Source organism: Lepisosteus oculatus, chromosome 10 (genome assembly GCF_040954835.1).
Source record: "Lepisosteus oculatus isolate fLepOcu1 chromosome 10, fLepOcu1.hap2, whole genome shotgun sequence".
Classification (NCBI taxonomy): Eukaryota; Metazoa; Chordata; class Actinopteri; order Semionotiformes; family Lepisosteidae; genus Lepisosteus; species Lepisosteus oculatus.
This window is the reverse complement of record NC_090705.1, coordinates 39,782,016-39,807,574: the sequence shown is the minus strand read 5'-3', so window position 1 is coordinate 39,807,574 and position 25,559 is coordinate 39,782,016. Positions and strand designations below refer to the sequence as shown.

At 46.1% G+C, this 25,559-nt stretch overlaps 1 protein-coding gene across 1 annotated transcript; it reads right to left on the bottom strand.

Moving 5' to 3' along the window:
• Window positions 1-4,228: 4,228 nt before the first annotated feature.
• On the bottom strand, window positions 4,229-25,149 carry zbtb10 (zinc finger and BTB domain containing 10). Its single transcript, XM_069195181.1, has 5 exons — window positions 23,864-25,149; window positions 12,815-13,724; window positions 9,082-9,147; window positions 7,630-7,805; window positions 4,229-6,917 (listed from the first exon to the last, which is right to left on the bottom strand). The coding sequence occupies exons 1-5, from the start codon at window positions 24,605-24,607 to the stop codon at window positions 6,588-6,590; spliced, it is 2,226 nt and encodes a 741-aa protein (XP_069051282.1). The 5' UTR covers window positions 24,608-25,149; the 3' UTR covers window positions 4,229-6,587.
• Between the last annotated feature and the right edge of the window lie 410 nt (window positions 25,150-25,559).

Below are 25,559 nucleotides of genomic sequence, written 5' to 3'. Positions count from 1 at the left end.
TGCGAGGGGGGGGAGGGCGGCTTTTCGCGCTGCTCAACCGCCCGGGAGGAGGCACCCCGGGGCGCTGAAGGCCGAGTTATTGCAGGGTTCTTTGATTCCCCCCCCTCCCCCTTTTGTTTTTTGGTTTAGACTGGGGTCGTGTCTGCAAGTGGCCGATTTCTCCTCTTATCCGCTTAAGTGAATGAAGGGTCAGAGCTCTGGCCCGGCAGGAGGAAAGAAAAAAATAAAGATCACCCAGGGACACGATTGTTTTTGGAAATGTGGCGGTGAGCCTTTCGTTGAAGAAACGTCTTTTGGCGATTCGTTCGAAGAGGCAATCTTTTCTGAAGAACTACTGTGCGGTACTGGGGTTTTTGTTTTTTCGAAATTTACCTCTTCCCCCCACTCGACCAATTGTGAACCCAGGCAAACATCAGCCTTTCCGCCGCAGTTAGGAGACTGATCCAGCCTTTGACCAATCAGACTGTGGGCCCGTTCAAGCGCTGCGTCAGCCCCCGTCGCTATTGGCTCGAACACCCGGAAGCGCATTGGCTGAGGGGCGGGACTACGGTGTCCTAGCTCGTGATTCCTGAAAGCGCATTGGCTGGGGGGCGGGACTTACGGCCTCTTCACTCGTGATTTATGAAAGCGCATTGGTTGAGAGGCAAAGTGCAATCGATTTAAAGGGCACGGTTATAATTATAGACGCAGGGGCTAAGGTATATCGTGACAGGAGCCTGATTTTATTTAAGGTATAACGTCCAAGTCACTATACTGGGGCAGTAGGACCCACACGGACCGCAGGGTGAGCGCCCCCTGCTGGCCCCACTAACACCTCTTCCAGCAGAAGCCTTAGTTTTTCCCAGGAGGTCACCCATCCAGGGACTGACCAGGCTCACACCTGCTGAGCTTCAGTGGGCTGCAACTTGTGAGTTGCAGGGTGATATAGCTGCATTATGTATTTAAAAGATTTGCAGAGGGAACACGATTGTAATTCGGTGTAAATTAATTTTGTGGTAACTCAAGGTGTAGGCTCAAGTCGCTGAATTCATTTCAGACTGCATTTCAAACTAGCATCAGGCTAGTTGTTATCTTCTGACCTTTCTGTCTCTGTTAAAGGCTAGATTGACCTGATAGCTTTTGTCAGTCAAATGCGTTCAGAACGTCAGGCATGAGTTTGCGAAGGCTGTGTGGTTATTGTTTTTCACAGCCTTAAACCGGTGTGAAAAAGGTTATAGTCATTGCTGTGCCTGACTATACCAACGCTTTAACTTATTAATGCACAATTCTCCATCGGTCTTCTGACGTTCTGAAATGTTCTGCATTTTGTACTAAGCTAAGAGTTAATACTGATAGGTCTGCATTGTGAAGTAGAAAAAGTAGCATGTCCTTATGGAAATGTGGAAACGAACACCTGACAATGAGTCGATCACATTTGATTGGCAAATGTGGTAGATTAGCTGCTACAGCCCCCTGTGCTGGCCGCTCATTTCTAGTTTGCTGTGTCGCTGTGAAGAGTTTTTGAAGCACAGGAATTAAACACTGCTAAATCACAAGCTAGTTCGTATGGATCCCAGTCGCAAGTTGTTGTACCAATAGAAATAAGAATAAACTGAATAAAAATGGGTGACGCTCCAAGCGTGCATCTGTTGTAACTCCCGGTTGTGGTTAATGGCTTTGCGCTGCAGTGAATCCCAGTGCTACCCAGCTCCGCTGTGTTCCTGAGGGACTGCAGTCTCCTGTGGTCAAGGGTCCTCTGAGCACTTCATACCTCATATCTCTCATGAACAAGAACACTTCTTATATTCCTCCTCTGCGACTAATTGCACATTTGTATTTAACGGCACATGGCACTGATATTTTTTGTAAAGATGTGCAGTACTCGTTGGGCATTTTATTATTCAACTGTATATACTTTTACATGGTCCATATCACTGAGATTTTTTTAAAAAAAAACTGCAGGTTTTTTCTTTCATTTGATTGGAATGTATGCTGACACCTGCGTCAAGAGAAGTTCCTTGTATGTTTTGTACTTGGCGAATCAAAGTTTCTGATTCGGCCTCACAAATGGGCGATTCTGTGACAGTGTGCTGGCGATGAGCACCTCCCTTTTCCTCACTGTTACTTGTGAGCAACGACCTGCATCCACACACAAGATGCAAGCCCCGAGCCAACATAAACCATCGCAGTCTCCCCCCAAGAACACCTGGGAGTTCAACAAAGATGAATAAGAACTTCATATTCTCTTAACCTAAGCATTTGAAAGCGATCAGAACACTCATATTTAAAGGTGTGTGGTATTTCTAGGCAGCACAGTGGTCAGCTGTGCTGTCTGGGTGGAGTTTGTATGTTCTCCTCATGTTCATGTAGGTTTCCTCCGAAGACTCTGGTGTCCTCCTGCAGTCCAAAGATGCGCTGGTAGGTTAATGCATTTCTGGGGAAACTGGTTCTAGGCATGACTGTGTGCACGGTTGTGCCTGTGTCTGCCCAGCGATGGACTGGTGTCCTGTCCAGGGTGTACCCTGCCTTGCGCCCACTGCTTGCTGGGACAGGCTTGGGATCCCCTGTGACCCCGAATTGGAAGAAGAGTTTATAAGTGGGACGGATGGTAATTCTAACCCTTGGTCTGTTTGACAGACTCCATCTCTTAGTAAGATGGCTTCAGGGATCTGAGCACATAAAAGCTCACAAAGAATTTCAGATGGTGTGCAAGACCTTTTATACTAGTTCCAGCACGGTCTTGTGCTTTGAAAACTAACAGAAGATGGACTTTTCTACTTACTAAACTATAAGCAATGTGCAGCAATTGCTTTCAAATCCAAAACCCCATTTATAAACCAACACTACCAATCAGGCCTAACTGAGAATCTGTGCCCTTAATACACACAGGAAGCCAGACTCTTTACTCCAGGCAGATGAGTTTGGTAACCTCTAGTGGCAGGTCTACTGCAACTACAATCCCCCCTCAGCTTGTTGTAATATTCTGTAATCGCAAAGCTGGCATTAAAAAAACAAATCCAGAAATGTTCTTGGCAACAGAAAAAAATCTTGACTTAACAGAAAAGCAAACATACTATTGTGGTGGCAAGGTGACATTTGAACTCATGTGTAATACATTTATTGATCAATTGTATTTGAAAGTTTAAGGGCGGGGGTCAGGTTTGGATTTGCATTACACTTAGAGGTCCAACAAAATAACACCTGAATTGTTTTTTTGACAAAAATGATTTTGTGGGTCTGCTTTATTTTTATTTTTTTTGAGGACCACACCACTATAAGTGTTAAATTGATCTTCTCAATCAGCCTTTGATACCATTCAAACATTAGTTCGCACACTGACAACTCGAGAGGTTTCACAGCGGGTGAAACTGCAAGCATCGGACCAAAGACTCGGCACAGCTCATGCCATTTAAACCCTCCCTGCTGTGCCCCTCTGCTATGCTCGGGGGGCGATTTGAACTTTTCTTATCCCAGTTATCTCGTCCTCTTGAAGGTGCGTCGGCATTTTGCCCTTTTCTTGGCTGGCTCTAGATGTCCAAGGAAAAGGTTAAGAGCTTCTTGAGCAGCAGCCAACTCTTGTATCCAGCTTCGTAGAATAATAATAATAATAATAATAATAGAAGTCAACAAACACGTTAGAATCGGATGTAAACGGGCAGCATACAAAGTCATTAAAACTGGTGCAAGTCATCTGTGGTCTAGGAATCTGAATGCACATACAGCCTGCTCTGCTTCAGAGAATCCCTTCTTTACCGTGGCGTTTAAACATCTCACCCTGCTCCCTGTACAGTGTAGCTTCTCGCCCTCCATTACTGGGGTCCGGGTGTCGGGGAATGTTGGATCAGCAAAAGCAAGAACTGCAGAAGAGGCACAGTTAAGAGGTTTCTTAATGGACTCTAACTTGCTGACACACAGCTGTCCAGCAATCAGAAAATATGAATAACATTGGATTTTCTTCCTGTCCAGTTCTGGAGGACATCTAGAGGTGAATTCACTTGGGAGGCCTTGAAGAATGTAGAATAAAATCTCAACCTCAATATCTAGCCCTCCAATTGTACTGTATCTAATCGTCCAGTGTATATTATCTGTTAATCCCTTTCTTAACTACGTATTATAAGGTTTGCAAATGGAGATAAAGATTCTCCATGAAACTGTTTTAAGCGGGAATTACATTTCTTCTCCTAATCCAGACAAAATCTGAGACCCCCCTTCCCCTCCTAAATCACTCTTCCCAAAAATGAGCTGGACATTAGCAATATCAAAGTTTTATTTTTAAAATTTATTATACAGAGGAACAGTAGTACATCTGAAACAGAATGAGCATTTTGATTTTTAATAACCTTGGAACATAAAAAGGAACAACCTGACTTTTGGTATTCGTAGAAGTCTATAACCCATTTGTTTTACTGTACATAACAGCTTCGTCACCAAAAAATACTTAAAATCTTTTAACAGCTTAAAAAAATACAGCTGAAAAAACTCACTACGTAACTGTAGTGTCCTGCTTTTTTTGTTTTCCCCATTTTACAGCATAAAATCTAAAGAAGAGAAAGATCGATTTATCAGATATACAGAAATCTGTAAAGCAAAGAAATTAACAGAGTTGTGTCCTGAACAAATGGATGGAAAGGAAAGAATGATGCATGTGAGAAGCCAGGCCAAGATTTTCGGTACATTAACTGCAGCTGTAGGCCATAGTGTAAATTAAACATTTATATATATATAAAAATCCTCCCACAGTGATTTGAAGGTAAATAATATGAACATGTATATTTTCTATACAGCTTTAAAATACAATTTCATTTAGAATAAAGGGAGAATTATACATTTCTGTTTCATTATAGCACTTCAATATATTCACTGCATTTGAACAGAAACTACTGTCCCTAGGCTTAACCCCACAAACATTACACGATTTTATAAAATATGTGCTTGATAAAATAAAAAATAAAAAAAACAACAAAACAATAAGCTAAACATTATATGCATCTAGTGTAAAGTGAATGATTTTAGAATTCAAACATTTAAATCTGAAATACACAAATACATTAACAAGCAGGGGTCCACACACTAGTGTTTACCTGGGCTTTCTATACAGTTACTCAAACAACAAAGATTTGGTTGAACAAATAGGAATTAACAGTCTTGATTGCATTTTGGAGTCAACATTGTAATTAGACATTAAATAAAGAAGAAAAAAAAAGGTTTTCCTAAAGTACACCGAAAGCTTTCAAATTCAATTGCTCTTTTGGGGGGAAAGAAAGCCAAGTCAATTTTGAATGATTTTTCACGTACACAGAGAAGTAAGTGCATTACCGTGAGCTTTCGTCTGAAAGCACACGAACAAGCACTCGTACAGAGGAAAGAAAGCTCCCATCAGGCTTAAAACTGCTGCTGAGTTTAAAAAAAAAAATCTTAGGGTTTTGTTTTTCTGCTGGCACTTAAAACCTACATATAGCTAGAACATTTCCAAATTAAACTTGAATGTAAGACTTAATTTGTATATCAAATCAGAGAACTGAAGTTTAAAAACAAATTGCATACACCGATTTCAAATCTTTCACGGTAAGAAGCAGAATTAATGATGCCCTTCATTGCCTGATTACAAGTACCTCATCTTTAAAGGGCTATATATACACAAGGTCCCCGCTGCTTCCCAAAACTACGCTAGCAGCTCCGGAGCAGCATGACACGCCTGGTAGGGTCCGCAGCACAAAGCCAATCATCGCGTGGATTGGTTAAATGATTCGGCATAAATATTCCAGAAGTCCAATGTTGTATGAAGGACATAAAAGCACCAAACATTTTCCTAATTTGGCAAATTTCAAGCTGCAAGTCAGTGTGCTGTTGGCGCTGTGGTTCATACAAACCTGGCAATCTCTTCCCTGTCTGGCTGGGTTTTGTTTTGTTTGTTTTTTTGCACATCCCATGACTGCGTTTCAGTAGTTAGCTTGCCTGTAAAATCTTGGTGTGCGTTCTGCTTGGCACCATAAAACAGCCTACATAAATTAATTATAAATAGGGCTGCCGTACATTGGAAAGACACAAAACAGATTTTTGGTTCCAAGATTTATACAGGAGGGGAAAAAAAAAAGGTTACAGCTAAACACACTGAACTTCGGTCCAGGCATTTGCTCCATAATGCATTACACCCTTTTTCCTCGCTCTTTTTTTTTTAAATATTCATCTAGCAATATACGATCAATAATGACAGGTGATATAACAGGAGATATCTAAATGAGACAAAACGTGAGAAGACACAAACAACATGAAAAATTATAGCATTTAATAAGACCATAATATCTTTATTTCTTATAAATTAAATAGAACAATTAAATTTTCTTTTAAGATGATTGGCCTATCGTAAATGAAACGCTGTACACAGCCGTCCCCTATGCAGAACAACAAAAAGAAAATTACATCACCAATAACCTGATTTAATAAACATTTCTCTTTCTCCCGTCGGCCCGCAATCCAGTGTCCGAAGCCTAATTCTGTACATCCTGGAGTCCCACCCTTCTTGCCAAAGCTTTCTCTACGCGCACGGGTCTATGCGACCGTGAAGAATGATAGCACTTTGGAGTCGTTGATTGTTTCCCAGCCCGGAATCAGTCCTCCTCGAGGGTGACGCACACCTCGCTGGCGTCGGCCTCCTCCCAGTGGGCCTGGTCGTTCTCGGCCTGCTCCTCGCCCTCCTCGCCCAGGTCTTCCTCCCCCTCGCCCTCGCCCTCGCCCGCCTCGTTCTCCTCGAAGTCGTCCTCCCTCGAGAACTCCAGCTCCTGCATGGCGTCCAGGCCCTCCTGCGAGCCCTGGTGCGAGTCCGCGCAGTCCACGCACACGCCGTAGCGCCGCGAGCCGTGCCGGATGCCCACACTGGCCGCCAGCATGAAGATCTTCTTGCACACCATGCACTTGTATTTCTTGTCCTTCTTGTGCACCTGCCGGGGGCGGGAGACACACGGGAGAGACTCCCTCCGTCACGCAGAACTTCCAGCAGGGCCAGCGAGCCCTGCTGGCGAGGGACAGTCCTCCAAACACGCATACACACCCGACACATTCACACTGCTCTCGTCCCGTCTCTAGCAGCATGCGGTAGTGAGATCGGACACCAGTACTGCAACTGTGATTTCTAAATAAAATCAAGACTAGCAAGTCACGCCGAAAAACGGTAAAAGGATTGAACTGGGGGGTAGTAAGTGGACCTTTTATATTTATTCCACTGCACTGCTTTGACAAAACCCTTGTTTTAAGTCATGAACAATTCAGTTAAGGAACCGTTTCTGTGAAAATACCGCAGAAGAGTCTAGAAGCTCGGGTTATTGAACACCCCGATTTAAAGACTTGAATGCTTTTGTCTTTCTGCTGTCGTGAAGAACATCAAACATCTACAGAGACTGCCGTCTCAACTACTGTAGTTTTCACAATTTTAGAAAAGTGTGTGTATTGACTGCACAGGTTTTTTTCGTACATTTTCCAATCAATTTTATCTCAGCGAAGTGTTATGATTTGTTTATCGAACCACAATTCTCTCTAAATCAACTGAAAATGGAAATTCCACAGTGCCAGACGGTGGGTTTGAAACGGAGCTCGAGGCGTTTTTGTTTCTCCGCAGCAGTGCGGCTGGGAAGACGCCGTCTGCCGGGGACTCACCAGGGAATGTCTCTTCACGTGCTCCCGGCGGGTGAACAGCTTCCCGCAGATGTCGCAGCTGAACGAGCGCACGCCGGAGTGTATGATGAGGTGCCTCTTGAGCGTCCGCCGGTGTTTGGCGATGTAGTTACAGTGCGGGCACTTCAGCTTGTTCACCACCGACGCCGAGGACTCGCCTAGGGGAGACGGTTCAGGTAAAGGGTCAGATCCGTGGCCGAAGACCACCATAGCGGCGGCGGCGGCGATCACATGGGTCAGCCCCAATTTCACACCACTCCCGCGCTCGTAGGAGCCCCCTTTTCTAAACTTCCAGCCTCCTTCTCTGTGCTTTAGGATGGCCAAGTACATTCGGTAAACACTCTCTACTACCGTAACACAGAATTAAACAGTAATTCGAGAACTCCAGAGCAGAGAGGAATAAATAGTATGGTGGGTTTAGAAATGGGCATGGTCTCGGTCAGGGCTAGGTGGCAGAAGTCTTCTTAATTGAAACGTACTGACTGGTGCCCTGCGATCTGAAGACCTTACTGGATGAGTACAGGCCTTCTAGCTCTGCAGAACAACAGGCTCCACACATGGACAACAGGCCTTTCTCATGTGCAGCTCCTTCTCGGTGGAACTCGGCGCCCAAATCCATAGAGACGCTGTCAAATTTGTTTAAAAGAGCTGTCGTTTCAATAAAGCTTTTAATGTATATGTCAGCCTTGCTCTTCAAAGGAAATCTCATGTGCTGGTCTTTGCCCCACATACTTGATGCTTGTGTCATGCTGTTTTACAGAGCTTTGAGGTTCTTAAAATGCACTAATAAACAGAATTATTCTTCGGGTCTGAGCATCATTTTGTGACGCAAACTATTTCCGACTGTCTCCACACTTAACCAGGTTTGACTGTTGCATTTGCAAAAGCTTTTCATCACAAATCATGCCTTGACGGCAATCACGATGTAAATTTGACCCATCTGTGCCTCTCTCTCCAAAAAGCACACCGCACTAAGAAATGTTTTTATTTACTTAAACCCATGGTTTGATGATACAGAGCAGCTTTTAATTGACCAAAATTAATTTTCGGGGTTATACTAACAAAAACGGCATGGTCTGAGATACTACCAAGAAAACCGTACATTTTAAGAACCGCAAAGTTGGCATTACGATACATGGACAGAGATCTATTTTATACACAGCTTACAAATAAGTGTTCTTTTAAACATCCCGGCTTCATGAGCTACAGCCAAGCAGGAACGCACCAGAATAAACATTTTTAACCACAACTGCTGCCTTCCGGGGTTCTCACAACAAAGAAGGTCTATCCAAGGTACAGCCTAATGTGGACTGGAAAAAACATCCACTTCCAGGCACATACAGACACATCTGTCTTGGTAGGGCACATCACCACCAGTGACTAGTGCCAAAAAAACAGGATGGTATAAAGGCAATTAGGACTTAAACCACTCACCATTTTCCCAAGATTCCCTGGGCTGTGCATCTTGCAGTAAGCTGTACTGGATCTGGTTTGCCAACTCTGAAAAGCAAAAAGAAAAATGATGGAGAGATTTAAAAAAAAATGGACTACAGGAGCTGAAAAAGCAGGGGCTGGATCCTCAAGTCTGACTCCTGAGACAGATTTTGCAATCCTTTCTTTGTCCTCCTGTTTGCGCACCATATTGAAACGGAGAGGGTGTGGGTTAGTTACCACAACCTCAAAATAGCACCAGGCTGATCCTACTTCTCTCCCACTAGAGCAGTCAGATCCTCCATTAAAAACTTGTTCTACACCTTTGCTTCGATGGATTTCACATCCGGTTTGCTTTGGTGTCAAACAGGGGGGAAAAAAGTTTCTTAAGTAGGAGAAATCCTTAGGAGAAAGCAATTACTTCAGCTACAGCCAGTGAGAGACGAGACAAGAGCATTAGGAATCACAATGCACAGCTGCAGCTTTTCCTCATCTATTTTATGAAATGGCAAGACTAAAACAGCATCATCAAGGGCCTAAACAGTTCTTCACCTCTGTGACACCTGGAATGTGTGTGGATGGAAAGCAATACACAAGCCTCCCCCCTCTTTTAAACATCGCAGTCGGCTGACTGGAGGAGAGAGGGCGGTTTCTAACAACTAATTCAATTTTGCAGTGCCAAAACCCAATGGGTGTTTGTGAGGGAAGAACAAGCCAACAAGGGAGATTGTGAGATGTGTAAAAATGCAGCTGTATATATTTTTGTTTCACCATTCATTCTGAAAATGAACAGGTAGACCACCTGGCAAATCCATCTGCTTTGACATCACCTGAAGCTTTTGACTAGTTTACTCACTATACAAGAATCTAGATCGTCGATATCAATAAGAGCAGGGGTCCTTGTACAGATACCTGTGGTACTCATGACCTCACCACAATCTGGACATCTACCTTTTATCTGTACTCTTTTTTTCCAATTCATTAACCAATTCCCATTCAAAACCCACACTTCCCTGAATGCTTATTGCCTGTAATCGTTTATGAGGAACTACATCGAAAATGAACTTCATTCTAAAAATCTCAATACATCATATCACATGGCCCGTGTGTATCCATTACTGTTGATGATTGTATTGATACCATCCATCCAGATGTTGACTATTCCCTAAGGATACAATTTCCATTTCAGTGATCAGTGATCCTCTAGTTGGGCTCAAATTGTGTTCATAACCCTCCATGTACACAGACGTTAGACTCGTTGGCCTATGATTATTTAGGTTAGTTCTGTCACCCTTTATGCTCATGTGTACTCTGTCAGCAATTTTCCAGCCTGTGGGTGCCAACCACCTTCATAATCAACTGCTGGAAGAGCTGCGTCATTGGCTTTTGAATAACATCTCATTTCCTTGAGTGTAACTGGTAAGATACCATCTGGTGCTTCAAGCTTTTTTATCCTCGAGTGCATCTAGTACCCAAATGACTTCTGCCTTGTGTGTGATAATATTTAATAAAGAACTGTGTCCTTTTGCCGCCTAGGGCATGTTTCTAATGTCATGTTTAGAGAGCAGCTAAGTGAAATACTCATTTGGCCATTTCCCTTTCGCGAGCTGGAAGTGGATACAGTTTACTTGATTGTTTATGGTTCCTATGCTGTTGGAATACTAAAATAACAAATCGTCTCTAATGCAACACCCCTTTCCATCTCCCTTTGCTTTTTTAAATTCCTTCTCAATCTTGCACTCCTTTTATTTAACAAGACCCTGTTCTTAATTTGTTGAACCACTTGGGATAGTGTACTTAGAAGTTGTTCCACTCACTCTGGGGATAAATCTGTTTTATGCATGAAGAACGATCTCTTTAAACTATTTATAATTCTCATCCATATTTAACACAAAATAGAATGGGCAAGAAAGTACAATCAAATCGAGGGCACAGCTTAACCTCAACTATATCATGGGCTTTAACAATGAGATCTGTGCTGTCAAGAGTGACACAATAACACTTTAACAGACAGGCTGGCAGAACGTCCTCCCCAGGTTACTGTCCAAGAGAGCTCAAGTCAACAGATGGCCTTCACTGGCAAAGACATGTGTGGAGAAAACAGGCACTGCAGATCCCTGCCTTCCTCAGAAAAGAATCATCCGTCAGCGCTGCTAAAATAACACAAGAATTGAGTTTATCAAAATAAAGGACTTGATTACTGTGTTTTACATCTGACGAATCCAAAACAAGCACATTCTTAAAGTCAGAGTGTAACTGCCAAAATGTGAACACTGTTATGACTTACTGACCCAGGAAAGAGCTCAGCCGCTTTCTGCCCTGTTGGACTTCAGTAGCCCACTGCGGAGTATATTTAGGTAGAGCCGCAGTTCTCCAGTTGTCACAGGTGCAAAAAATAACATTTTTATAACCAATTAAAAATCAAACATCAAACCTGTCAGTGGCCCGTCAATATTATCAGTCGATATTTGTCTATTTAGAGACAAATACAGTTGCAGCCGAAATGCAGTTTGCCGTTTTGACGCGCTAGACTGCTTTAAAACAGCTCACAATGGAGGTGTCCCAAATTTGTAAAAATTTGAAAGAGAAAGGAAATAATAATCAGTTCCTTCATACAGGTCGAACCAGGCCAAGGGGTTCGCCGAACCAGAAGTAAATATTGTAGTATTCAGTGGGAGTCTTGCGTTTATACAGGCATATAAATGGAACACTTGCAATGCTGCTCATTCATCACAATTAATAACTAAAGTATTTATTCTACTCCTCCTTCACTGACCTAGGAAAACACTATGTTGTCACTGTTGACAAAAAACCCCGTAAGGACCTGATGATTTTTCTATCCAGACCCTCTTGGTCAGGGGTTCCCAATCCTGCTCGGAGGCAGCCACACACCTGCGGGTTTTTGTTCCACATGAGCACTGAAATAAATACTCAAACCCTTAACAGACAAAATAATAGGCCTCATTTAAGGTCTTTCGTTTTAAACATGCAGGAGGTTGGCTTTTAACTACGGTTTCTTAAGTAACTTCGAACCTCCAATCTTTGAGCAGAGAGAACTTCGCAAAGGTTCTAACCAAACAATATTTTTGTTCAATTAAAGTTTTGTGTAAGTTAAGAGCTTGGTTGCTGTGAACACTAGCAGCTGTGTAGGGTCCCAAGACCAGGGCTGGTAATCTCTATATTGGTCTCCTTGTCCAATATCTGCAATAATTCAATTGCTATGTCAATGTTTGCACTCGCTTATGGTTCACTGCCACTACAACAAAAGAACAGCACCGATACGTCAAATAGCCTTCTGCCAGACAGTGGTCAGGTTGGCCCCATTCAAGATAAACGAACATATAACTTCTTTAAATCATACCAGACCAGAGGGTGCCAAAGACCAGAGGGTGCCAACTCCAACTAACATCCTACTATTCAATATATTATTACATTATTTTATGCAAGAGGTCAGGTTTCAGAGCATAACAGGAGTTCCGCCTGGTTTTGAAAAGATCTGCATTGGTCTGGAACATTCAATACTGATCCAACCTCTAACCAAATTAAGACTCTGAACACCATTTCAGCTTGTCAGAAGGATGGGGCATACACCATCATTTCAAGAGCCATCAAGCAGTAACGTAGTAAGCAAAGGTACCAACGGCTACATACATGAATCTGGGAACATGAATTGGGCGGACAGCCCAGCCATCTTAGGAGGAGTGAAGGCGACAGGACAGGAGTCGAGAAACCGTACCTGCGTTCTCGGAGAAGAACTGAAGGTCGTCTTTGGAGTAGGAGCTGGAAGGCTGGACGAACATCCCCTCGTCAAAGCTTTCCTCCGGCTCCGGGGTCATGTTGTAGACATACCGCCGGGTGGTCTGATTCTTCCTCCTGCCGCTGCCCGGCTCCTGCTTGAAGTCCCTCCTGCCCGTCTGGATGGCCGCGTCGTTCCAGACGAACACGGGTCCCGGGCCCTGCGGCTCGTTCTCGGCGGACTCGGAGGAGTTGTCGTATCCCCACCCGGAGCTGCTGAGGGGGTAGCTCTCGCCGATGGACCCCTCGACGTCGCTGGGCTCCTCCTTGATGTGGCCGCTCGCCTTGATGGAGAGCTTGGAGAGGATGCTGGTCGCCCAGAAGTTGCTGGGCTTCTTGTCCGCCCCCTTCCCATCCTTGGTGACTGCTCTCCGCTTGTTGTAGTCGACCACCACCGAATCGGGGGCTTCGGACTTGATGCTGATGTTCAGCGCGTCTTTGATGAAGGCGCGGCACGACTGCACCACTTCGGTCATCTGGAGGTAGCTGGCAACGGACATCACCTCGATGGCGTTTTGGCTTGTGAGCAGGAGGTTGCCAGAGTACAGAAAGTCTAAGATAACGGAAAAGCCCTGAACAGCAGCAACGTCTAAGTGAGTGATGGTGGTTTGGTCACAGCTCTCGTTCTTGGTTAAGCAATAGAGTGTCTTAAAAAAGCGGCTACCTGCCACAAGAATGTTTTTGTGCGCCCGAAAGACCTGGCCGCTCACCACGATGTTGACATCGCAGAGGATGCCGTTTTTCCTCTGCTTGTTTAGTTCCTGAAGCAGCTGGTAGCAGTAAGAGTTCTCGTTTGGCTTGTTTCTATATTCCGCATCCTCCCCGTCCGCGTCTCCTGGTTTCTCCGTGTCCTGACAGGGAGACAAAAAAAAACGGAAAACGGGACTGAAATACCTCGGCCGGGGTCTTTTTGGAAAAATTAAAAAGCAAAAAGAGCGAAAAGACGTTATTTTTTCCCCGAATCTCCACGGTGAGAATTTGGAACTGACCCCCTGTGATCCGCTTGGCTTTCTATGATCACGGTCGCACGACAAGCTGAAGACACTCTGCCCACCTCAACACTCGCACCCAGCCCCCCCCGGGGCCCTCGCTCAGGCGTGAACGCGCTACAACACTTACGCATTAGCTCGGTCAGACGGTCCGTTTTTGCCCCCAGAAGATTGTTTTTTTTTTTCTTCTCAGCCTCAGCACAATTTAAACACTTTAAATGTTAACCACTTGTTTCACAAAAAGGTACGCAATAATACCGTTCTCTGTGGGTTTTAAAAAATGACCTCTCGCACGAGCCACAAAAATACTGCTCCAGTCAGTCATACCACTGTCTACTGCCATTTTAGACAAAAAAAGGACATTACATTCTATTTCAGCATGACGTCTTACAATAGAATGGCTGTTTGTCTTACAACACTGGGTTCAAAATATGCACTTAACATTTTAGTGTTTCTGGGACACCTGCTCGGAGCAATCATCTTTACTGGTTGAGAAACCTGGACCATTAATATGCTATACCGATGATTGACTTTCCATGTGAACATTTTACTGTGCACAAAGAAACTAACACTTCCCTTAAACCTTAACTGCCTCAAATGAGCAGAACTTGTAACTTTAAGCAAGATTTATTTGTTCATAAAAAACACAACTGCCCACAGAGGTGATGGGTCTATGGGATTCACATTCGTGAGACTACCTGACAGATGGTCACTCACACTGGGGCACAGCTGACCTGTCCTGTCCTAGTCCGTGTGCACACATCTGACAGGACAGGACAACCGTGAAAAACTGAAAGTAAGACATGTTGCATAAGTTATTCATTCGATCCATAATATGCACTCCCTGGAAAAACATTTGCCATGCCCAGAGCCTGTGAATGAGCACTTGTAGGAAAGCCTCACACAGCACTGACACAATTGAACAATTCAATCAGCAAAGCCACTGAAAAGGCATTAAGTCCCTCTTCTAGACCGTACACTGGCCTGCCTCATCCTTGAGTAAATAATCTTGAAAATGAGCAAATGGAAAAAGCCACTTCATATAGGACCTCATTAAGAGCTTGAGGGCTTCATCTACAGAACGCGTACATTGCGCGGTTATCCACATTTATGCCTCTCCCAATATCAGCTGGCAGTCTAGAAGTGTGCCATCTCTAGGAGACAAAACTACAATCTTAATGAAGAGTTCTTCTTATCTGGGTTCAACAAAAAATGCAAATCTCTTACCATGTACAAACCCAAACATTGTCACTTCAAGACCCATCACCTGCTTCAGTGCAGCGAATGTTCCACACAGAAAATAGAACAATTCTAAGTTTCCCTGAAAGTGACCATAAGCATGTCATGAGAGGGTACCATTTCTTCTTCCTTGTACAAGTACCCTGAGATTTTCATCAACTCCGTTTACAAAAATTCTAGTTTCTTACCAGAATCAGAATAACATCTTACTTTCACTCTTACCAATCTGGTAAAAGCCCCCCGTTTCAGTACTTTTCAGCACCAGTGACAGTTTGTGCATAAAGGAAGGACTTATAGCGTCATTTCCACATCATTTTGCGACAAACCCTACTGGACACATTTTTCTGAAGATGTCTGATCATTTCTGCTTATGTCATTTTTTTTTACTTGAACACCCACCCAAAACGGTTTCTGAAAGTACAGCAGTTGCCACAGAAGACAGGCCGGAAACTATCGGTGTTTCAGAAACCTACTGACTCTCCACACTCTCTCACCCACCTGGGAGAAATTGCAGAAGCTATTTCCGCTGTCGTTAAATAGCATGACAACTTAGGTAAGCGAAAGAATGATATCGCAGCAGGGAGGGATTCTGGGAGATAGTCCAGAAAGTAGGCAGATCACCAATAAAACAACTGATCAGGCATCGTTTATTGGACTCCAGCACTTTCTATGCCCGACCTGCTATCTGAAGACTGGGTAGAGTAACAGGCTGCCTAGACACCTCTAGCAAACAAGGAAACAGCGACCCTGCGCAACTACCAACAGAAAGGAGATCACTAAACAAACACTATAATACTGAATCCGCAACAAAACCCAGGAACAGACCAAATTCAAGAGCCACACACGAAGCAGGGGAGAGGAAACTAGGAGTAACCAGGAGAATATAATGAGAAAACAGGAACAAGGACAGAAATAGGACAGGATTAAACAGTAAGGCAAGCAGCGGGATACCAGGTTGAGGAAAAGCCAGGTAAGTAAAGTTCCTGAGCTCAAACCAGAGGCATACGACACTGAGCAGTGATGGGAATGAGACCGGTTTATACAGAGCTGGGGAAGGGGGCGTGGAGTCCTAGGTAAACTGGTCAGTCTGTGATTGGCTAAGGCTGCGCAGCCGCCCGTGCTAGAGGCGCCCCCTAGTTGCACGGAGGTGGAAGTGCAACACGTCAGTTTCATGGCTCTGGCTGCCGTGTAAGACACAACTGCACCGCCTGGGGTTGGCATCGGAGACCACCCAAAAACCATGAAAACCAGGATGGGGGCAAAAAGCTCAAGGTCACAGGCCTATACGTCCAGAAGCGCAAGGTCAGAATTTTAAACCTCACCATACAAGATGTGCTAGAGAAATATTGTGACCAATTATTTTAATAAAATGCTGGTAAGAGGGGTTCTGCAGTCAGTCCCTGGAATGCATGTATTGCAGAACTGAGATACTATATTGAGAAGTCACCCATCTAATAAATATAGTTGGTCCCATAGTTGTTCAATAGATTTCCTGTACTCACTTTTCTCTCTTCTTTGTAACCCCGTATTTTAAGGGGTGAGAGGCGTATTTATATATGGGAAACTGTACAAGCCAACTGGCATCTGACAACCAGAGAGGGTCACGCTCACTTCTTTGGGTGGTGGCGTTACGATTGCCAAATGAAGGAGCGTCACAGTCAAAATGTATCTATGAATTACAAATGTCACCCTTGCAATCAACACCCCCTGAAGTAAACCTATAGTCCCCACCACCCCAGCAAAACTGCTGGCTTTTTGGACCCAGAGGAAAGGGCAGCGATATCCAGGTGGTCTGGATTCAGACACCCTCACAAGGGCTCAAAAGCACCTCTGTGCAGCATCAAGCCAAGTGTGCTTGTCCTTCTATGCTGCCGTTTTGGATTCCTTGAATAACACGCAGTCCTCTTTTATCTCCCCTGACTCGGGACCTGCTCGTTTTTTGCCTCGTTTGGCGTTCGTATGAACTGTTATACCAACAAAGCCAAAAATCCTCAGTTTCTGACACTGAAACCTCCGCAGGAAAGCGTCTTGTACTCACAGAAAGGCATGTGCTTAAAAAACCTGGGAACGGTGAAAACAGCAGCAAAGCACCAACGTATTATTCAGACAAGTGCGGCACTAACATTTGTCAGGTCTTAACCAGTGGGCTTCCCTTACAACTAACCCACACAGTCCCTTGGAATTAAAATGACTGCTTTCAGGAAACAAATTCAGAGCGACAGTTTATCTAACTGTGTTTGCCTACTGATCAAATGGTAGCGTCATCTCATCAGTGATAGCCTGTAGTATAAACGTGGGTTCCCCATGGCGGTCTTCGACAGCTTGAACCAATTCTTGTGGGTCACCCTAAGTCACTCATTTGAAGAGTAGGAACATACGTTTCAGCGCTTCATTAAGTAACGTTTGAATGAAGGGAACACTTGATTTCCACATTTCTAAATGGTCTCTTACATAACTTAATTCCACACAACACCTACTTGAGTGATCTCAGTTAAATTGTTCCTGGCCTCTAGGATTCATGATTTAAAGGCCACCAACAAAACCTGCTGGACTAGTGCTCTTGGGGCCCAGGGTTGAAATCCCCTGCATATACCAAGTACCTGTTTTATTAGTCTACCGCAGCCCTGTGTAAAATAATCCCTCATATAACCGGATTACATCAGCCACTTGTGGGTTTACGTGGTTCACAACAGCAAAAACACAGCACTTCATTAAAGGTGCAAGAAATATAAAACATCCCATGTGTGCTTTATCAAAATGTTTATAAGCATGATTGCACAATAAGCTGGCAGCCAGTCAGAACTCTCTCTTTCACCAGGTAAGATCTTTCTAAAGAGCTGTTCAGAATGGGTTTCGGTGTACAATGTAGGTTAGCTATAGAAAGCAAGAAGGGATGTGGCCTCCAACCTCGCCCGGCGCTCAGATCTAGGCTTTAAGAAGTGAACACAACCCATTCACACTGAACACGCACAATGGGATGACCCACAAGGACTTCCAAGCACTTTCATTTTGGGTTGGCAAAATGTTTTTGTTTGGGGTGCAAAATGTTAAAACCAACATTTAGCACACTGATAGAAAACAAACTGATTTTCATCTTTTCTCCCTCTTAAAAATTGAGAAACACGGTGTGTGTCGTGCTAAAATTAATATTTAACAAAGCGTTTTACACATTCTAGTCTTTTTTTAATGTAACAGAAGGACATCAGACTACTGAATAGAGCCACTAGAGGATATTATGAAGGACAGCTGTAAACATGATAAAAAATCCTAAAACACACAGCGTGATGCATCAATTGGCCACAATCTTCACGCAGAATCGAGCTGTAATTTTTCCACCATCAAAAACAATGGCTTATATTTGGAATGCATTTAACTGTTTAAATAAAAGTAATATTCTGCATTATTCATTTTTAGGGCCCTTTTGATCATCTGCTCTTTTTTTTTAGTCTGTCAATTTCCTCGCTAATTCGCGCCTCCAGAATGTGTTAATTTAATTGAAGGGCTTAAAAAGACATCTGGCGGCGGCAAAGCCAAATCGCAGTCTGAGCTCTGCTAATGTGGAGCCATGAAAAGGGCACTCATCCCAGATCTGTTTCATACTTCAGATTTTAATAACCTCTCTTGTGTCATTTGCCTCCAGATGTGCCACGTTTCTCTGCAAGAGCAGTCGCATAACAGATGCTGCGATAAGTGTGCTCTCGGAAATTGTGGTATGCAAATCCAGCGGTGTTAGTTTCACATTTCACACTGACCTGCTATAGGGCAGGTTGATTTCACTCTAGACAGAGTGAAGAAATAGGCAAGTATCTGAGTAACAGACACTTCAGGACATTCAACTTAGAAAGTGTCAATGGCAACTTGTTTCACTGCTGACAATCATACATCACTGCCTCCAGGCATAAAGGTGTTTTTTTTTAGAGTGTGTAAAATATGACTGTTTAAATACAGTGGCCTGTGATTTAAGAAGATAGCTCAGGGTACCTTTCATGTCTTATGTTTGCTCACTGACACAGCGCTGAAAACACAAAGCTTCCCATTAAGTGAGTGCAGGAAGTCATTTCCTGGTTTGTAACAGGCTTTCCCCAAAAGTGCCACAGACTCGACGGACCGAGAGGCTTTGTGGAAAAAAAGAACAGGATTTTGACACGTATTTGCATAAAACCATCTGGGTCAACTGTCGTTTCTGCGAATAAAACCGAAGAAAAGACTCTGAAAAAAGAAAACGGCGAAAAAAGAAATTGGACATCGGATTAACAGAGATGTGATCTGAAACATTTATAGAAAGTATAAAAATATCAAAAGGTTGCTACTGCGAACAGACCCTGAATGTTTCCGAAGACTTGCAAGTCATCAACAGTCATGTGCTCTAAAACAAACGACACAGCGGAATTGATATGTGGAGGAGAAAGAACTTGTTCAACAGGAAATATTTTGGGGACCTCATCTGCTCAGATGAACAGAAAAAGAAGAAAGAAGTCAAGAACTGAATTGATATAAAGGTAACTGACAACAATGCCAATGGCCTATAATGCTAAATCTGTATAATTCGCTGAAGACCATCTGTAACAAATCTGTATAATACTGAATAGTCCTTTTACACCCATTTGGAACAAAGGGCACAGATTTAGACATTGCAAAACAAGAAGCACACTGTTACAATAGAAGGATTCAACACAAGAAAGAACACTACTTAAGATGAGACTTCACTGATGAAGTCAATACCATTAATGATGATAAATGCAGGTGTTTACTTTAAGCGATACGAGACCACAAACAAAATGATTTACAATAGGAACCGAAATTAAAGCATGCAAATAAGTAGTGCACATACTATTACTGAAGCACCGTGATTAACCAACCCATGCTGCGTGTGATAAATAATTTGGGTCCTGCAAGCAAAACCTTAGAATTCAGAGCTCTCCAGATTGTTTTTTAACTTATTAAGGACCTCACCAAAATGTTGATTTGAGCCGGTTCAATCATTAAAACAGACAACATACTTCAGAAGCAAGCACCAGAAAATGTGGGATATTTCAGAGGAACAGGGATTCCATCATGAAACACCCAGACTACTATATCTTTCTGGTATTTCCAAATAAAATACTACGCCCTTTACTACAAAGCATGAACAGTTTCCTCCTACAGTCGTGCAGCAGAAAGAAAACCTTGTGCACAAGCACAAACATTCGTTTCTCCATCGTGATATTGCAAACCGTGGATTTTCACCAGATAGCTCTCCCAATTACAAGACAGAGACCGTCAAAAATCGTCAAACCCACAACTTCTGCTGCCGTCGTCTGTGACTTCAGAAATGGGAAAATTTCGTAACCACATCAAATGTGCGATCACACGGGCGAAACGAAAACCTGCGCCCCATGCGAGACAGCTCAGATGACAGAGACCAGTGAACTTCATGTATTCCGTTCGACACAGCACTGCAGATGTTCAGAGGCTGAAAGTCAATAATGATACAAGATGGCACTTACTATATTTTCTCTGCCATTTCTTGGCCTAAAGCAACGAGTCAAAAGTTGGGGTAATGAGGGAGCCTGGATATTTGAACAACTGAATGCGGGGTGAAGGGACAGAGAATTAATCCTTCGCCTTCTCGGAATTTGGCTATTTCACAACCCGACAGGAAAGAAAACCCCAACTGTACTGTGAGCCGACGACGGCGAACAGAAAGCTGAACCAGACCTAGGAGGCCGAGAAAAGCGCACAACGGCGCGAGACGAAACACCGAGGGACGACAACTTCTTTTTTTCTTTAATTCGCCGACACATTCTCTAAGAAACTGGGCCCAAGGTAAGGTACCAGAACAGCACCGGCGGCGCTGCCGGGCCTCGTGGATGCGACGTCCCGTGCTGGGAGGTCCCCCTTCACGCGGGAGACCGCAAGTCGCTCTGACAACCAACCTCTTTCCCCCCTTCCTCCCCCACACGTCAGCCACCCAGCCCACACCCTGAAGGCCAAGACACGGGTACGAGGTCAGAGGAACACTGCAAGAGCCCCACTGCCATGTTGGAAAAATAAAAGAGCACAAGGCCTAGAAAAGCCCCCTCAGTGGAAGACGCGACAGTACAGAATGAACGTAGACACCAGCCGGCCCACCAGTTTCGTTTCAGGACAGGAATAGCAAAGAAGCGTCTTTCGAAAGCTGCCGGTTTATGTCTTTAACGGCCGAGAGAGAGACCCGCGGTTGCCGAGTGACCTCACGACTACCAGGACCTGACGTGGTCATTGGGCGAGATGATGGCATCTATCGTGGTTTTATTTCCTGCTCGGTAACTGCAGGGGACTTCACCACACGCGCACACGCAACCTGAAAATACGAAAAGGCTGCGACTCCTGCGTCTTAGGGTTTCGGTACCAGCTGGGCCTTCAAATACTGCGCTGACACTTTAAACTGAACTCAGGTGTATCATGGCCTCTCTTTTTAACACAATGGACTCTTGAGCGGTATAAAGTTTCAAGTTACTTGCAATCATCTTGAAATCTGCAGGTGTCGAAGGCATACGATAAGCAAAACAGACTGAACAAATTAATAGTTCAGTTAATGGTTCAAACAAACTACTGGACACTCATGCAATGAAAAGGACCAGTCTGGGATCTCCTGACCTCAACAGCGAGACTTGTTTCTTTACTTCAGCACTGCACGGTGTCTTTAAGGGGTCCCTGTCTTTAAGGGTCCCTTTTCCGACACCCCAGGGTGTTGAGAACAGCCTGGTCCAGTCACCCAGTACCTGTAGGTACAGCTTCCCCCAGGCAAAGAACTCCCAGCGTGTTAATCCCAGTGTCCTGGCTAAATCCCACTGTGGGTTCATCCATTCTGACCTCCTGAAGCCCCCCTTACGTCAACTGGAGAAGTAACTCCTCCCCTCTCCCCTCTCATTAGGGCAGCAGCAGCCCTGCAGCGGGCTCATAACATGAACCACTCCACCGCTGGATGAAGTCTCCTCCTATGCGTCAAGTGCTTGGGATGAAAACCGCTGTGCACACGCAGTTCGTCAATAACTATACGTGCATGGCTGCAGATGTTTACCATGTTGTTGTTGTTTTTTATGAACAAGATTGGAGCCCCTTGACATAAAGATCAAGAAATGACTCGGGCAGTCCGATCGTGTCTGGATTTACAGACAACTTGTTAAAAGAGGAAGTGTGCTCTCTCTCTCTCTCTCAGAACACCTACTAGCTTTCATAGCACTTAAGACCAGGTCAAAACTGAGCGAGTGGACAAGCTCCATTATCGCCTCTTCCCATAGACTCGCCACGGTAGAAACTGCAATCCACAGACCACTGAACTGCCGTGCAGTTTGTTTGTTTTTTATTATTTTCGCCCACGAGTGAGGCCTGAAATCAGGATTGGTTCACTGGAATAACTTTTAAAAACTAACCAGGTCCCCACGATACTACCAACGCCAACCACCGTGCCATCGATTTACTTCACTAAACGACCTTCGCCAATTCGCCGGCTGCTTCAGAGACGCTCAAACCCGCAGCGATTCACCTGAAGGCCTTTTTGTTTTTGGGGAGGGGGGCAGATTCACGGCTCGCCGGCTAAGGATAGCCCTCACCCCGCTCCTCTCAGAAGGCGCTTTGTTTTTTAATGCAAGCCAGCCGGCTGCGGGGTTCGAACCGGTCGGTCCCACCTTGCGTGGAAGGGGGAAAAAAAAAACTTCTCATGCTTTCTCTTTCTCGCATGCGGCGCTTTCCCCGGGGCTGTGGAAAGTCTGGGGCTGCCAACTTGTACGAAACAGCGCAAGATATACATACAGCCCCCCCTCTCTCTCTCTGCACAGTGGACGTGCAGACAAGTTCCCAGGACCCGGACGTGTCGCCGGCCGGAGTGACACCAGTCAACACCACACGGCCGCTCACGCCTCGGACTTTCCTGCGCCTCAGAGCTGGCCGGCGTTTGGGGGAGAGGGGGGGTCCATGCGGGGCCGCTTTAATTAATACCTCACGCGTCCGCCTTTTCCGAGAAAAACACGAGCCCCCGTGGGGCCGAGCCGTGAATCCCACGACAGCGCGTCTACTTCCGCACCGGACGGACACACACAGGCAGGAGCACGCCGCCTTGAGTCGCCCCTGGAGTTCGTTTTAGGCCGACGGGGAAAAAATAAAAAAATACATCGCGTTTCCTGGTCCTGCACCCGACAGGAGGCCGAGGCGGAGGTCACCGGGGAACACGCCGGGCCGGGGGGTGCAGCGCCCCCCCCGAGAAACACGCAGCGTGACCCCACACCCCCCCACGCACACACACACCCCGGCAATTAAGCAAATGAGGCAGAAAAAGAAAATTCGGACTGGCGATCACGGCGTTCATCCGTGACCAGAGAAAAAAGCGCTGAATTCGGGGAAAGGAAAGGGTGGTGAGGTGGTGGTGAGGGGGGCAACACTAGTGTTTATCCGGTGTGTGTGGGGGGGTTACCGTCCGGGTTTCATCATCCCCGGGGGTCTAGCTAGGTAATTTAGTTCGTTTGTTTTTTTTCTAGTTAGAAGGGGGAAAAAAAAACGAGATTAAACGCCCGTTACGCGTTAAGACGTTGCCACCCCCCACCCCCCACCCCAGAAGCAACTTTCAAGACTAGGCTTTTTATTTTGGGGGGATGCGCTTCACCGAATCGGTCTCCCGAAGAAGAGTGATGCGGTGCGACGCCCCCCTCCCTCCAGCCCCCAGAATAAAAAATAAACAAGCGTGTGACGATGGTGATGGTGGTGGTGGTGGTGGTGGCACCCCCTCCCTCTCCCCACCTCCATACCTGCTTGTCGGGGTCGTTCCTGCCGTGCTCCGCGGACAGGTGGTGCCGCAGCAGCAGGGCGCGTTTGTAGTTGCGGCTGCCCTTGGCCAGCTCGTCGCCGCCCGGGCCGCGGCACCAGGCGCAGGACATGAGCCCGCTGTCCTGGCCGAAGCGCAGCCAGGGGAACTCCTGCAGCCAGGAGCGCTGGAACAGCGAGTGCTTCTGCAGCAGCGTCTGCGGCCGCATCTCCACCCAGGGCTTCCTGGCCCCGCTCTCCTCCCCGTCGGCCCGCTCGTCCTCCCCGGACGCGGTGCCGCCGCTGCCGGCGCCGGCCCCGTCGTCGTCCTGCAGGGGGTCATCGCCGCCGGCCCCCCAGCCGCTGCTGCCCCCTTCCCGGCGGTCGCCCTCGGCGGCGGCGGCGGCCGGCTGCGGGGGCAGGCTGCCGTCCCCGTCCCCGCCCGGGTGGGCGACCCGCTCGTCCTCCCGGAGCCCGAGCCCCCAGCCGGCCCCTTCCGCGTCCTCTTCCTCCTCCGCCTCCGTGCTGTCGCTGATCGACCCCCCACCCTCCAGTGTCCCCAGCGACGCCCCCCGCGCCCCCAGATCCCGGTCCTCCTCTTGCTCCGGCCTGTTCCCGTTTAAATGCCGATCTTGCCAGGCCTGGGCCTCCCAGCTGTTGCCGTGGCCGCCGCCGACGCCGCTGGCGCCGGTGACGGCTAATCCACCTCCTCGGAAAGCCAGCGACCTGCGGTTCCTTTCCCCGGACATTTCTCCGCGATAAATTAGAAATCCGCACTTCTCGCTACGAAATCCCCCGGCCGGGCAAGGCAGTCGAGAAGAGTTTCCGCACCTTCCTGAGTTTTTTTTTTTGTTTTGTTTCCCGAATTCTTTCTTTTTTTTTATTCCCCAACACGGCGGGGGGCCTGTTTTCTCTCTCTCTCTCTGGCCTGCTGGCGAGACCGTGTAGGTTATGCGGAAATAAATAAAGGTTTTAAACGCATAATGAATTTCAGGGCTCTTCTGTCGGCGTCCGCGCAGGCCCTGCAGAGGTCGAATGCCAACGACTTTCCCCACAATGCATCTCGCTCGCGGGGAGCGGGGGGGGGCCCTCTCGGAGGAAGGTGGGGGTGCTCCTGACAGCCGGGGGGTCGGGATGGGGAGGGGGGCTTTTGTGTGTCGGCCGCTGCACCCGACTTTTTTCTCCTCCTCCTCCTCCTCCTCGCTTGGTGCGTCTTTTGCTTGTGCAAACTGGAGACCTCGAAATAAAACACACCCAGGGACCCCGGCCGAAGCAGAAGCAGCAGCCCCTCCTCCTCCTCCTCTCTCCCACCTTACATCATTACTGGCTGCAAGAGAGCGCATCACGACAGGTTACTAACCTGCCTGTTAGCGCGCCGTGTCGGCTCTTCAGGAGCGGATAATGGGCAGGTGAGCCGGCGGCCCCCGGTGCGCTTCGCTCCGGAGCTGTAGGCTGGAGGTTTCTTGCCGGCGAGCACCGCGGCCAAACCGCGGGGCAAGGACCGAAACTACAGTTAAATGTCCCCCCTTCAACTGCTACGTCTAGCCCCGGTAGATGGAAACGCGTTGTTGTTGTTGTTGTTGTTGTTGTTGTTGTTGTTTTTTAGCGAAGCGGTAGGATCTGCTTATGTTGGAAGACGGAGAGAGAGATGGGGGGGAGAGAAAAAAAACGAAACAAAAAAAAAAACACCGCTCAGCTCCA